Genomic DNA, 14,108 nt, shown 5'->3' on the forward strand with positions numbered 1-14,108 from the left:
GAACGTAATCACTATATCCATTTTAGTAGATGTGTTGATGAATCTAATGTGGTTAGCGATCCGTTCTGGACCCATCCTAATGCTGTGAAGTTGTTAAATTCATTCAATATTGTGTTCTTAATGGATAGTACTTACAAAACCAACAAATATTGATTGCCATTGCTTGAGATTGTTGGTGTGATCTCAACCAGATTAACTTTCTCACCCGCATTTGCATTTTTATCTAGTGAAAAGCAAAATAAGTTCACTTAGGCTCTTGAAAGGCTAAGAGGTTTGTTTATGACGTTTGAGGGTGGTCCACAAGTCATTGTAACTGACAGGGATCTGACTCTAATGAATGTTGTTGGCATTGTGTTCCCTGAGTGTTATCATCTTCTATGTCGTTTCCATATTCAAAAAAATGTGCAGGTAAAGTACAAAATGTTAGTGAATTATGTTGATGCATCGGATGTTGTACTACAAGCATGGGAGAATGTTATGGACTGTGAAGATGAGTTAAAATTTAACGATTGTGTTAATCGTCTTGAGCTTGTTTGCCAGTCATGGCCTGTATTCTTTGAATATGTTAATGACTCGTGGATCATTCCTTACAAGAAATACTTTGTGAAGGCATGGACGAACAAAGTTATGCATTTAGGGAATACAACATCAAACATGTATGTTTGCATTTTCTTATTAATTCATTTTTTTATTAATGGTTTATATGATTCCATGTATAAATTGTACTAGGGTTGAGTCTGCTCACTGGAGCCTCAAGAAAGTTCTTGGAAGTAGTATGAGAGACCTTTGTTCGTGTTGGGATGGAATTCACAACGTTATTATCTTGCAACATAATGAAATAAAGGCGTCTTTTGAAAGAAGTATTAATTTGATGAGTGACTCTTACAAGGCATTGAGTTATAGAAGATTAGTGGGATATGTTTCTAGATATGCCTTAAAACTCCTTGCTCCAGAGTTAGAAAGAGTTAAGAAAATTGGATTCGATACTAGTCATTGTGGTTGCATTCTTAAACAAACTTATGGTATTGTATGTGCGTGTGAATTAGCACGATATGACCCTAGGATGATTCCTCTCTAAGAAATTCATGTCATGTGGACTAGGTTGAGCTTCTCAAATATGTCATCTATTCAGAGGGAGGTTGATCTGCTGCTTAATTTTTTCAAAGAAGTTGACATTGCAGGAAAAGTCACCATCAAACAGAAATTACTTAATATAGTTTGCCCTTCAATGACATCGATGTTACTGCATGCGAATAAAATTAAGACAAAGGGTGGACCTAAAAGTCATCAATCAAAGGAGTCAACCAAACATGATCCCTCATATTTTGAGCATGTTGACGCCTTTATTGAGTCATCAAGACAAGACACATGTGTTGCGAAAACAGAAAACAAGTTGAAGACCAAAAGTGTAATTCAAGAAAAGATAATACCCATGCTAGAACAGTTCAATCCTGTTTTTCAGCCTTATATAGTGGATGTTGTGGATGTAGTGGCAGATGGTCATTATGGGTATAGATGCATTGTTGCATTGCTGGGTATGGGTGAGGAGTCATGGCCTCTAATCAGACATGATTTATACAAAGAACTTAGTCAATGGCGAGATGAATATGCAACATTAGTTGCAGGCTATGATCGCCTGGAAGAACTGAGAAAGTCTTTGCTAGTTCATTCACCATTGGGGGTATGACTTCTATACACTAATGTTGAAACTTATTTATTAAAAGTTTTTTATGATTTTGTTTGATTATAATCTAATTAATTATATACAGGATAATCAAGACAAATGGATGACTATACTGGACATGGGGTATGCGATTGCTAATCGATATAATGTAATCCTCGTGTGCTTGTCATCGATTCAGAATTTGACAATATTCCCACTCCGTACATCCCCACCTATTTCGTAAAGTCAACATCGACTAATTTGTATCAGACATGTTTATGGTTCTCATTTTGTGCAGGTATATTTCTTTATTAACTAATTACATATTTACAGGTTCGTCTACAAGAAGGTTGTCCATTACCGATGGTGGATATCATATCATCTAGCAATTGTTACCCAAAGGCAAAGGGGTGGGCATCATTTTATAGAGATAAGATGCAGGCATTCGTAGATTTACACGTAGTGGATCGTAGTTATATAGATCTTATGGAAGACCGATATTTGTTAATTGCATTAAATATTTGACTGTTGTAGTTTATTTTAGAAAATTTCATATTGTAATGTACTTTTAAAAAATACGTTTGTAATTATTTTACTAATATATAAAATACTAACTCATCTGGCCAAGGGACGGATATATTTTGGTCTTATTGCTAACAAAATAGACGTTTGAATTTGTAATCATATATATATATATATATGAAATTACTTAATATAAAATCCAATCAAAATGTAAATTTTAACATCAAATACAAATATAAAGTAAATCGATTATCCAGAGGTAGATGGTCGTCGACCTCAAACTCTATGTCCTCCTCTAGTCTCTTCCTCTTCTATTGCATCACGAGCTATTTGTAATAACTCATGTGTGCGATCCCAAGCAATTGTGCCCTCACTAACGTCTTTGCAATCTATCATCCGCTGAAGACCGTTGACAATTCGTTTTATGGCACCCTGCGATAATACCAAGTTAATGTCAAATATTTTAGTTACTAATAATATGAACAAATAAATTTGTAACATACCAATAAACCACCAGAAGATGATGACTCTGACGTCCTCTGAATTGGTATGTCATCTGGCAAATTTCGACGAAGTCGGGGCATAACCACAAGGCTGGGTCGCTCAGTCTCAACTCCGCGTAAAATGTAAGGATGGGAGACCCTCTTAAACCACTGCAAATATCCATCTAAACATGAAAAAGAAGTTGGCACGAGGACCACCTGAATTACGATAAACTGATCGTAGTCTCTCCACCGATCATCAATAGTGGCAAAGTCCAACATGGGAAGTGAACTCGGCGGTCGTGGAATAGGCTGCATGAAGCCAAATTGTCGCAGCACACGCTCCGGCAGATGACAGTGTATGAGGATACCAAGCCTCAGGAAGCCATAAAACATGGCAGATACTACAAGTGGTCGACCAGCTCTATGTGCTACATGTGGGTTCCAAATCACCTCATCATATGTCAAGGCTGGACTCTAACATCAATTATAGCGCAAGTAGCGCGTCCAGTGACATAACATCTGGCACGGGGTTCGGTCTCCACATATGTATCCCGTAATTGCTTCCTTCCCAATGCAGGGAAGTGCTCGTATATCCAAGCATGTATCAAATAACATTTCATTTAACTATTGTGATATAGAAGAAAAAAAACAAGTAAAATATTGAACAAAATGTAATATAAAAGCGTACCTATAGAAGAGGTAGATATCCACCTAATTGCTTTGTATTTGCAAAGCTGGCATCTCCTAGCTGCTCATATAAGTAGACAAGAGCAGCAACTCCTCAAACATATTTACGACATGTAAGGAGATCTCTAAATAAATCGAGGTAATATGTACGAACATAGGTGTCGCTTTTATTTGCAAATATCATGCACCCTACAAGGTGCAAAAGATATGCACGTGCAGCAAACTCCCATAGTTCGTTATCACAACAACTATCATACAACTCTCTCAACCAGCTAAGTCTGACCTGTCCATCCTGACTTTGATTCAACTCATCGCAAGCCATGACCCGATCAACAACAAGAAGTGTAATCAAAATCTCAACTGAATTTTCATATTCAAGATTTTCAATGGAGCAAAATTGTCCAATGATGGGAAGATGAAGGAGCGACCAGACGTCATCTAGAGTGATGGTCATCTCACCAATTGGTAGATGAAAAGTATTAGTCTCGGGATGCCATCTCTCCACGAAACCCAATATTAACCCAATATCGGGATATTCATATAAAATATCGCACAGAGGCGATAATCCAGAAGCTACCACAAAGGGGAGAATAGAAGGGTGAGGAGGTCCTAATTTTTTCACTTTTTTAATATGGGAGACTACTTTCACAACTCGATCCTAAGAAAGAAGAAACATAAAACAATAAAATACATAACAACAATAAAATAAAACATTTATAAAAACTTCTTACTAACCTGACCATCCCATATGATCCGTGCAACATGATCCTGGTACCGAGTCAATAAAGATGTATCAGAGAGACCACTTGGAAATGTTGCACCATCGTTACCAATCCCATGCTCCTCGTCCTGAGCAACATCGAAGGCCTCATGCTCAACAACATTATCCTGAACAACATTAGCCTCGTGCTGACCCCTTCTACGAGCTGAACCGGTCAGTCTCCTCCGTGCAGCACCCTGTGTAGAACTCTCGGGTGCATCATGTGAACCACGTCTAGATAAATTTTCTCGTGTCCTAACCATATCTATAATTCAAAGTTTAAAATATTACAATCAAACATAAACCATAAAACAAGTAGGGTATAGGCAGCTAGGAGATTCATCAATACAGCATATATGCATGCGCATGTCGGTCCTTGCTATAACTCTGCTACTGTGCCAGGTGGTGTTGGGAGCCTTCAAACTTTCATATATTCAAAAATATTCCAACCATTTTAACTCTCCATAATCTCAATATATACCCCATTTCTTTAATTTAAATTTTGTTTTCTGTGACTCAAACTCAGTTATTGAAACTGAAAATAGAAAAAAAACATTGAAACTCAAAAAGAAAAAGGAAACGGATGTCAAGATCTATTTCGCAATTTCCTAAAACGGATGTCAACATCCGTTTCACAACAAACATAAAAATGTTATGAAACGGATCTCGACATCCGTTTTAAAAAAAATAAAACAAAAAAACAATGAAACGGATGTCGACATCCGTTTCAGCCGTTTCACAAATTGCTAAAATGGATCTCAACATCCATTTCACAAAAAAAAATAAAGGAAATGGATCTCGACATCTGCTATAGAGTTCTCTAAAACGGATGTTGACATTTGTTATGGCAAAGTTCAATAAAAAATAAAATGAGTATTCAGATTATAAGGGTTACAGATTAAAGTGATTAAAACATTGATAGATGGCATATGGCATACAACATACAACAACATTCACAGCATTCACGAAAAACCAAACAAAATATGAATGAGAAAACCTTAACTGGATGCGATGCGAATGGTGTTTGGATGATATGTGAATGGAAAGTGAATGCAAAAAAAAGGAGCCTGTTGCTGCTCATCGTTGCTTGCTTGATGCTGCCGCAGATATGCTCCAAGTGAAGGCAAAGGCAAATTGGCAAAAGTGAAGGCAAAGAGGGATGGCTCGTATTTTAAATGGCTAGGTCAAATTTAGGTCAAATTCACGTGACTCCTCGGGGTTGCAGGGTGGTAGAGAAAAGCATATTGGGGGTGCAACGCTTGTGGGGGTAGGGGTGCAAGGTTATTAATTTTTTACTGTTTCTTAATTACTTTTTTACTGTAGGGACAAAGCAAGCAATAAAGAAAGTATTGAGGGTACAGGAAAAAGGGTTGGAACTGCAAGGAGAAGTGTCCAGAGAGAGAAGTTGGTTGATAAACAGAAGATTAAATTACACACTTTGTTAATGAACTTTTGCACTTTTATAAATTTTAAACATTAAATTTTTATTTTTTCAAATTTTATTATGAAGCTTTCAATTTTTAAAATTTTGCAATTGAATTTTCAAATTTTACTTTTCTATCATTTAGATGTTAATTTACTGACGGTATGATAATATAATTAATAAATAAGTTATAATTTGGAATATTTAGACTCCTATTTTTTATATATATAGTCATGTTTAAAATGTTCCCTAATTTTAATTTTGATCATTTTATTTAGACTGATGTTCAATAGTGTTAAAACATGTTTCACATCCATAGAAAATATTATACAAAATAAAAAGAAGAAAATAAATTAAAATTCTTCACAAACGAAAAATAATTTATATACAAATTTTAAAAAGTTAAATGAGAAAATTCTGATAAATTAGACCACATTTAAGTTATTTTTAAATTATATGTATTCACTTTATTATTGTTACCATTTCTATATCTGTCATTATTTTAGACCTTAGGACGAAGATAACATTTTTGTAGACCTCAAACGAATTTTGATGATTTTTAAAAAAAATAGTTTTCAATAAAATAACTATATTTTTTTTTATTGCAAGTTTATCTGACGAGCTTTTAAGAACGCAACGTTATTTATTAAATTAAATTTGAAGAAACATTCTTGAACTAACACTAGAAGAAAAAACCCAAATGGTGAAAAATCTAAAAGGAAGAAAAGAAAAAAAAAAAAAAAAACTTGTTTGAATAAGTGTAAAGACATTGTAAACTACATAATTACGAAGGCGAAGTTATTAGTCGAAGGTTTCATAATTAATAGGACACTTTTGACAAATAAGAAAACAATAAGAACAAGACGATGCGACCTTAAATTAATTTTTTGTTGTTGTGAATAGTGGTTATTTATCTATCTATATACTATATATATATATTAATAGTACATTTTAAAAAATGCATTAAATTAAATAAATTAATAAAATAATAATAATAATAAAGTACTACTCATTAATAACTTTGTCAACTTTATCAAATAAAATGTTTGTCAAAAAAAAATCATTTGTAGTTCAAATTATAAAATTCTTGTTTATTACGATTATTTTTATTTTTGTTTAATGATTAATAACTTATTTAGAAAATATCTTGTATCGTGAATAAGGTGAATTTTGATATTATTTAATATTTAAATGATTCGAACACAACCAAATACACCCTCTAAGAAGACAAAGATTCCCTGAATTCTGTTGAAAACAAAAATTGCAATGTTGGTTTTGAGTTCGTCTCCCTTCACGATTACTTTCTATCATACAAAACCATTTTCTTCAAATTCTCTTAACTTGCACCATTCTTTCCCACGCCCACTGTCACCCTCTTCTTCGTTGTGCCTCAGCGCCCAACGCATTTTCACAAACTCCTTCACTTGCGCTCTCACACATTCACCTTCCCAGAAGTACGTCTACCCTGACCCAATTCCCCAATTTGCAGAATCCGTGAGTACATGTATTTTGCCGTGTAAATTTGCCCATGCTGAAACCTCATGCTATTTATTGATTCCATTATTTGGGGTATGTTGCAGGAAAGCCAGAAGTTCAAAGTTGAACTCTTTCAGAAGCTTTCGGAGGACGTGGACGAGTTCGGGGATGACCTTGATGAGGTTGTAGCCGTTTGCACTCAGGTCAATGTCGTTTTCCTTTTCAAAAACTTAACTTTATGGCGAAAACTTTTGTGGGTGTTGTTGGTTCTTGTTCTCTTCTAAAGTTTCATCAATTATATCTGGTGTAAAAAAAAAAAAAAATTGATAAAAAGAACTCATTGGAATGTTTGGAAGTAATTGCTAGTTTTGACGACCTCAAATAATGTGGTGATTCTCTTATGCCCTGTTTGGATATTACTCAGATGTGTTGATTGTGCATGAGTGCTAGGTGTTCGGGAAAACGATTGAACCGAGTTATTCTTCAAGCTTAATTGTACTTTGGTTCTGTAATTTAGCATTTCGATCGATTTTGAACTAATTTTGTTTGGTGGCAATGAAGCTAGCAAATTGTCTAACAGATATCATATGCTGACGTGATTTAGTTACATCTTTTGGTTCTGTTAATTCTGATAATTCTGATATCACAATTATAACTGTTAAATGTTAAATGTTTGATGTCGCGTAAGCAAAAACCTGTTAAAGGTTTGATGGAAGACCAGGATAGAACTAAAATCACACAATTATAACTGTATAATTAAACTTGTTATTTATTAAAATATAACAATAAATTTAAAATTATGTAGGATTAGGACATTTTCTGCAACTTTGTAAGTTTCCTGATGTCCATTCTTTCCATCAGTTATATGTTTAACTTATACATCAATGATTGACTCTTTAGATTTTGGTATGATTTGATGGTGAGAGATTCTTATAACCTGGCTTACAGCTTATTAGGTCAATTCCTGCTGGAATTTATCTAGTCCATTATCCTTAGACTTCATTGTAGATGTGATATCAATTTGAAAAGCAATATATATTACTACTTTGATATGTCCTTTTTGCTCCACAATTTTTCAAATCTTGTTTTGTACTCATTCACATTTATCAATTGCACATAATGGTATGCACACCCGTGTGTGTAGACATACACATCAATCAATCTCTCTCTCTCTTCTTTTCTTTTCTTCTAGGTTTTTATTTGACGTCTTCCAGTTCCCTAATTAGATTTTAATTGCATATTGATCACTCTGCATTTCCTTTCTGTTATTCAATAGCTAAGCAGGCACTGACTATATCTATGAGAATATTAGACTATCTTTGTTTAAATAGATTTTTGTTTGTAACAGTTCACAATTTGAGTTAGGATGTACATGTTTTCTCAATAATATGAACAGGGGATATACTTGAAGGAAGTGTTATTAATGCCTTTTTTTCTTCATTGCATTTAAGTACAAAAACTTCTTTTGATTAAAAAGATAGATTACTGCAATGTTACTGGAATGGATGGATTTAGTTAAAGACGAGGCCGAGAGTAATGGATCATCTTGCATATGGACCAAGTTCCCCCATGAGTAAGGATCCTTTTGCAAAAATATAATAAATAAATACTTGGAATAAACAAATTATACCCGGCATTTGTCTCTAGAGATTTTATAACAAACTAATGAAGTTAAAACTTGAAAGATATGCAATAAATTCCTTGATAATACCCATGTTATAATTGCCACATCTAAAGTTTAAGAAACATTCCTCTCGTTTCATAACTTGGTGGTCAGCATTCATACCTCAAAAAGAATTTGTTCACCGATGTTTGTTTCACTACTCTTTTCCTTGAAGCAATCACGTCAAATAAATAAAAATACCACAACTTTACAGATATCATTTTGTTCCAAATTTCAAGTGACATTTATATGCTGCTCTTCTTTTGCCTTTTTTGAGTTATCGAGTCTTAAGTTAATGGGAAAATATAAATTAAATAGTCCTCAATGATTTGTCTAACAAATCTTATGTTAGCCTTACCTGTTTACTCGCAACCACCATTTCGTTAATCTGGTTCAAATCTCTCCAAGTTGGGGTTCTCAACAATGTGTGGCAGAATTTAAAAAAAATAACCGCATGTCATCATTTGATAGGACTTCAGTGTCAAGGATATAAGAAATTGATCTAAGCAAATCCTATCATAAAGTATAGTCAATCCCTGGTAAATAAAACAATACTTAATGGTAAGTTGGTAAAAGCATTAACATTCCGAGTTGTGTGCAATTGCAGCTTCATATATTCTTAGTACGTGATTGAATTTTAGTTAAAATTCTCAGTATGTGATTCAATTTTAGTTAAAAAATTAAGTTGAGTTGAAATTAATTGAAATTAAAAAAATTTATTGTAATTTTTAAGTTATTTGAAAATGAGGTGAATTTTGTTTCTAATTGGATCTAAAAAAATGTTAAATATATTAACAGTGATCAATGAAAACTGAAAATTGGTTTAAGTCTTCCAACAGAAATCGAAACACAGCCTTTAATTATGGATGTATGATTCCTGTGTCAATCTATATTACCTACTAGTAGTTATGACCCCTGCTTAACTTGATGGAAATTGCTAGAGATTTTCTGGCCAATTCCCTGTTATTCGGTATCTCAATCAAGATATAAGGGCCAGGATTCCAAAGCCTTCATGAACTTCAAAATTGTAGTTCATTTCGATTAACATCAGATTTTAGCAAACTTTGGGTTTTACAGAATCGTAGAGTAGGTGTATAAAGAAGCTTAACAGATGTGAGGTGATATGTTTTGCATTGGATATAAAGTCTGACTTAGTTAATAAGGCACTTGCTTATAAAAAGATTGCTTTTATGTCTTAGTTTCTCTTTGAACTTGATTAGTTGTAATAATGTTGCCTTTTGTTGGAAACAGATTTTTAGTGAGTTTTTGCACAAGGACTATGGGGGTCCTGGGACATTGTTGGTGGAGCCATTCACGGATATGATGGTTGCTCTAAAGAAGAAGAAATTACCAGGAGCAGCCCTGGCTGCAAGATCATCACTATTATGGGCACAAAAATATGTTGATAAGGATTGGGATGTTTTGAACTCAACACTAAAATAACTTCTTTACAGTTTCTTACTTTTTCATTGTAAAGATTTCTATTTGCTCGTAACATGTGAATGCTTCAACAAAAACAAAAGTAAATTCACTTGCAGTAGATTTTGACATTCACCATTTATTTAATTTTCCTCTTCTTCTTGGAGCTATACAATCATGATGTCCCAGGAAAATGGTTATTTAGTTGTTGAGGGTGTGATTGGAGATGGAAGAGAATACTCTAGTTCAAACCTTTGTTGAACTTCTTAGCCCATATATCAAGTATTCAGCCAGAAGGAGCATCAAGAAAGAGGCAATCAAACAATGCTCTTGAGACACCTTACATTCACATCCTAGCACAACTCAGCTGCTACACTCTGAGATGCTCTGTAAAGAGGGACGCCATGATTTCAGCTTAAGCGCACCATGTGTGGAATTCATTAGCCTGTATCTGTCTGCCTTCATTCCCTGAAATTCATTATGCAGTAACATCAGTACTCGTCAACTATAAAGACACAAACACATAAAATGAAGACAAAAATTGTATATAAGTAGCATCCTGTTTTTAGTTTCTCTTTCTCTTTCTCTTTGTTTCTCAAGAAGTGCTGCATATTATTATAACATCCTTCCAGTGTTCTGTTCATACCAGTAGCAACTTAAGAAGATATAACACTAAGTCTTTATACAAATTTTTTCACGAGTATTTATAGGAGAGAGAAAAAAATGAGTTGGTCTAAAGTATACACAATAATCTATAAAACCTTTTGTATTTAGTTTTATTAAAAATTAATTTTAACTAGACAGAAAAACTTGTTTACTTTTCTATCTCCTTTAAGTATTTCTAAAGTTATCTAAATAAGGTGCTGAGTGAATTATTAGATCCAAGTGTTTATCCATGTCAAAATTCTCAAGTTTATTCAGAAATGTTGTAAGCTTCAGGTTGATGCAGGTCATAGCTATAAAACGCTCAACCAAACACATCTAAGTCTTCCACAGAATCACTTTGGATAGATTGCAAAACTTGGTAAAATAATATTCAACCAAAAAGAGAAAAAACAAATTGCTGATGAGTAACAGAAACACACCTGATATGTATTTCCTGTGTCCAACATCCCTCCAGTCTCACCATCTGAACTTGCCTTTTCCAGTTGCATTATCTGCATACTATCCACTGTCTTCCCATGAGGCTTCTTCGTCTTCGCATGTTTCTTCGCTTTCAACGCCTTCACAACCTCTGAAACCCAGAATCAGAAAAAACCATTTAGAGCACTAAACTAACTAAACAAACGCATACCCTTCATCGTACATTGACCACTACAGGTATGTTTAAAACTCAGCCAAACATCACATCAATTTAGCTTAAAAAAAAGAACTTTTAACAACCCAGTTCCAGAAACACAGAAGTTACTGCAACTGGCTCACCCTATACCTTGAGTAGTGACCAGCCTGTAAGCATGGCCAAGAGTTAGAGTCTCATTGGGGCGGAGCAGCTTCACTCGGGTAAAAAGCACTGTCTTCTGGTCCTGATTCTGTCCTTCTGGCACAGCCAATGGTATGATCAAAGACACATAATAACCAGGATTAGTCCTCATAACCTCACTTGCACTCACTGGCCAGTACAACCTCTCTATCTTCCCAGATGGGTGTTGGATCACAAGAGCTGCAGCATCCACAGCTTGGCAATTCCCCATCTCAATCAACAAAGAACCAAACTGAAGAATGTGTGAAGAAGAAAGTGTTCTGTAATGAAAACTGAAAAAAGGGTCTTTTTCTGCACAGCTCTATCCCTGCACCCCACAGCAGTTGTATACCACAGTGTTTCACTCTCAAATGGCCTTCCCAAGTCAATTTAAAGGCAAGTTGATATTAATGGGAGAGGAGCATGAGGAAAATTATTGTGGACTTTGGCATAATAATTATTATCGATGTAGTAAAATAATGTGACATTTAATATTTTATTTATTTTTATATATCTGGATATGACTGATCGGCACCGGCACGGGCCTCAGAAAAGGGTGGTAGTGCCACGTGGCGAGAGGAGAGAGCTTAGGATGTTGAGAGGGTCAAGGATCTATTTAAGGTATGGTTTTTGGTTTTTAGTGTAACATTTGGACTAAAAATAACATATTTAACCGCAAAGCGTGGGTTAATGAGATTGTTTTTGGTGTACACGAGACAACGACACTCACTTATTATTTTACTTGCTTCCCTCTTATTCTTTGTGAGGACACAAAAAAAATGTCTTTGCTATCTTCTGAAAAATAAAAAAACAACACTTCCCACCTTAATATCTCATATTTGTTAATTGTTGAATATCACAAATAAAACTTAGAGGTGCCAATATTAATTCGGATGAGTGTAATAAATTATAGAAAGTTCTTTAATTATTTTAAATGTCAGAAGTATTTATTTTTGTAAATATACATTAATTGTGCGTGCTTAGATTAATGGGTGTGGAGGGGGGAAGAAAGTACCATTATTTTGCGTACAGTATATAATATGAAAGCACATAGATAGAGGAACTGTTGTTGATTGGTTTTGAAGTGCGGTGGCAGTTAAGTGACTTCAAAGGGATTTATTGCGTGGCTGGCATAGTACAGTGTTCAAGTTCTAAACTAGGACTATGTTCCCACTCTCTTTTCTTATCTAATCTCTTTCTTTTCGTTTCATCTAGTTTTTTTCTAAAATTTCAGTGCTGGAAATGATTCATTAATTCTAATATAAGCTGAGTTTTATCTCAAAACAATTGAGACTTTTGGTGATATGTATATTTTATTGGGTTGGTGCTGTTCAATAATGTTTAGAAGTTGAAAAAAAAAAACGTTAAATATGTTTTTATTTTTTAAATTTGGACGTAAAATTGAAATTTGTTTTTACATGAAAGTTTGATATATTTTGGTTCTCAAATTTTAAAAATGTATAGATGTAGTTCTCTTAACTGAATTACATTAAATTATTTTAACATGTTAAATGCATTTTAAGATGTCATTTGAGTTTGTTTACACTATTTTGACACGTTCTAGCTTAAATGTTAGTTTAAAACATCATTTAACAAGTCTAAAAGAATTAATGTCATTAGGTTAAAAAATTTATATCCATTCATTTTTAAAGTTTGGAATCAAAATGTATCAAAGTTTAAGAGATAGATGAATTTCAATTTCACATATAAATTTATGAACTAAAAAATACTTAAAAAAATGAAGAGCGATTAAAATCTTTTCAAATACTACAACTAGTTTAGACAATTCAAGAATGTTTCAATTACATAAACAATATTAGGTGAAACTTATAATTCAAAAACACAATCCTCTAACAATGATATGTAAAGGTAGAAAAAAAATCTATTATTCAAGCCATAGTAATTTAAATTTATATTATTTTAAGTTTATTTAAATGAAGTTATCTTACATTTAAATTTATACTTTTTAATTTTAAATTAATCCACTTAATTAGATTCAGTTTGGATTTCAATCGGATCAAATCTAAATTAGATCACATTTTAGATTTTGAAAATCTAAAATCAAGGCATTTTTAAGTTGAGTCAAAACATCAAAGAACCATGTCAACCCAATCTAGGTTTAAGATTTAGCCAAGTCAAATTAGATTGAAGGTCAAACCATGTCAACCTGGACAGAGTTGACTCGACCCAAGGTGAAGTTCATGCCATGTCAACATAGGCAGAGCTCAATTCGCCCATATCGTAGGTCGAGGCAAGTCGTCAAGATCAAAGGTCAAGGTGAGTCGATCGGGATTAAAGGTCTACCTAAGATGACTGAGGTCGAACATCGACTTGAGTTGGTATAGGTCGAAAGTCGAGTTGTGTTAATCTGGGTCGAAGGTTGAGCCTTGTCGGCTTGGGCTAAAGGTTTAGCTGCGCCACCCCCGGTTCGAAGGTCGACTCTAGTCGGCTGGGATCAAAGGTTGAGCCAAGTCAGTCCAAGCCGAAGGTCGATCCGACTTGGCTAAGGTTGAACGTCGATCTAAGTAGGCTTTGGCTGAAAGTTAAGTTG

General features: G+C 34.1%; 3 protein-coding genes across 4 annotated transcripts; 2 read left to right on the top strand and 1 right to left on the bottom strand.

Moving 5' to 3' along the window:
* Positions 1 to 279: 279 nt before the first annotated feature.
* Positions 280 to 2,188, top strand: LOC146887853 (uncharacterized). Its single transcript, XM_085670436.1, has 5 exons — positions 280 to 656; positions 730 to 1,027; positions 1,133 to 1,681; positions 1,770 to 1,832; positions 1,997 to 2,188. The coding sequence occupies exons 1-5, from the start codon at positions 280 to 282 to the stop codon at positions 2,186 to 2,188; spliced, it is 1,479 nt and encodes a 492-aa protein (XP_085526562.1).
* Positions 2,189 to 6,754: 4,566 nt separating this feature from the next.
* On the top strand, positions 6,755 to 10,700 carry LOC114176626 (protein PLASTID REDOX INSENSITIVE 2, chloroplastic-like). 2 transcript variants are annotated; one of them, XM_085670610.1, is made up of 4 exons: positions 6,755 to 7,034; positions 7,121 to 7,219; positions 8,498 to 8,589; positions 9,931 to 10,700. In XM_085670610.1, exons 1-4 carry the CDS (start codon positions 6,807 to 6,809, stop codon positions 10,001 to 10,003), a joined length of 492 nt encoding a protein of 163 aa, XP_085526736.1. In that variant the 5' UTR covers positions 6,755 to 6,806; the 3' UTR covers positions 10,004 to 10,700. The 2 variants fall into 2 exon arrangements, with proteins under 2 accessions (XP_085526736.1, XP_027917525.1); XM_028061724.2 differs by lacking the exon at positions 8,498 to 8,589.
* Positions 10,222 to 11,978, bottom strand: LOC114176627 (uncharacterized). The gene is made up of 3 exons (XM_028061726.2): positions 11,528 to 11,978; positions 11,184 to 11,332; positions 10,222 to 10,566 (listed from the first exon to the last, which is right to left on the bottom strand). The coding sequence occupies exons 1-3, from the start codon at positions 11,787 to 11,789 to the stop codon at positions 10,462 to 10,464; spliced, it is 516 nt and encodes a 171-aa protein (XP_027917527.1). The 5' UTR covers positions 11,790 to 11,978; the 3' UTR covers positions 10,222 to 10,461.
* Between the last annotated feature and the right edge of the window lie 2,130 nt (positions 11,979 to 14,108).

Source organism: Vigna unguiculata, chromosome 3 (assembly GCF_037176805.1).
Source record: "Vigna unguiculata cultivar grain cowpea cultivar isolate G323 ecotype 2 chromosome 3, ASM3717680v1, whole genome shotgun sequence".
Taxonomy (NCBI): Eukaryota; Viridiplantae; Streptophyta; class Magnoliopsida; order Fabales; family Fabaceae; genus Vigna; species Vigna unguiculata.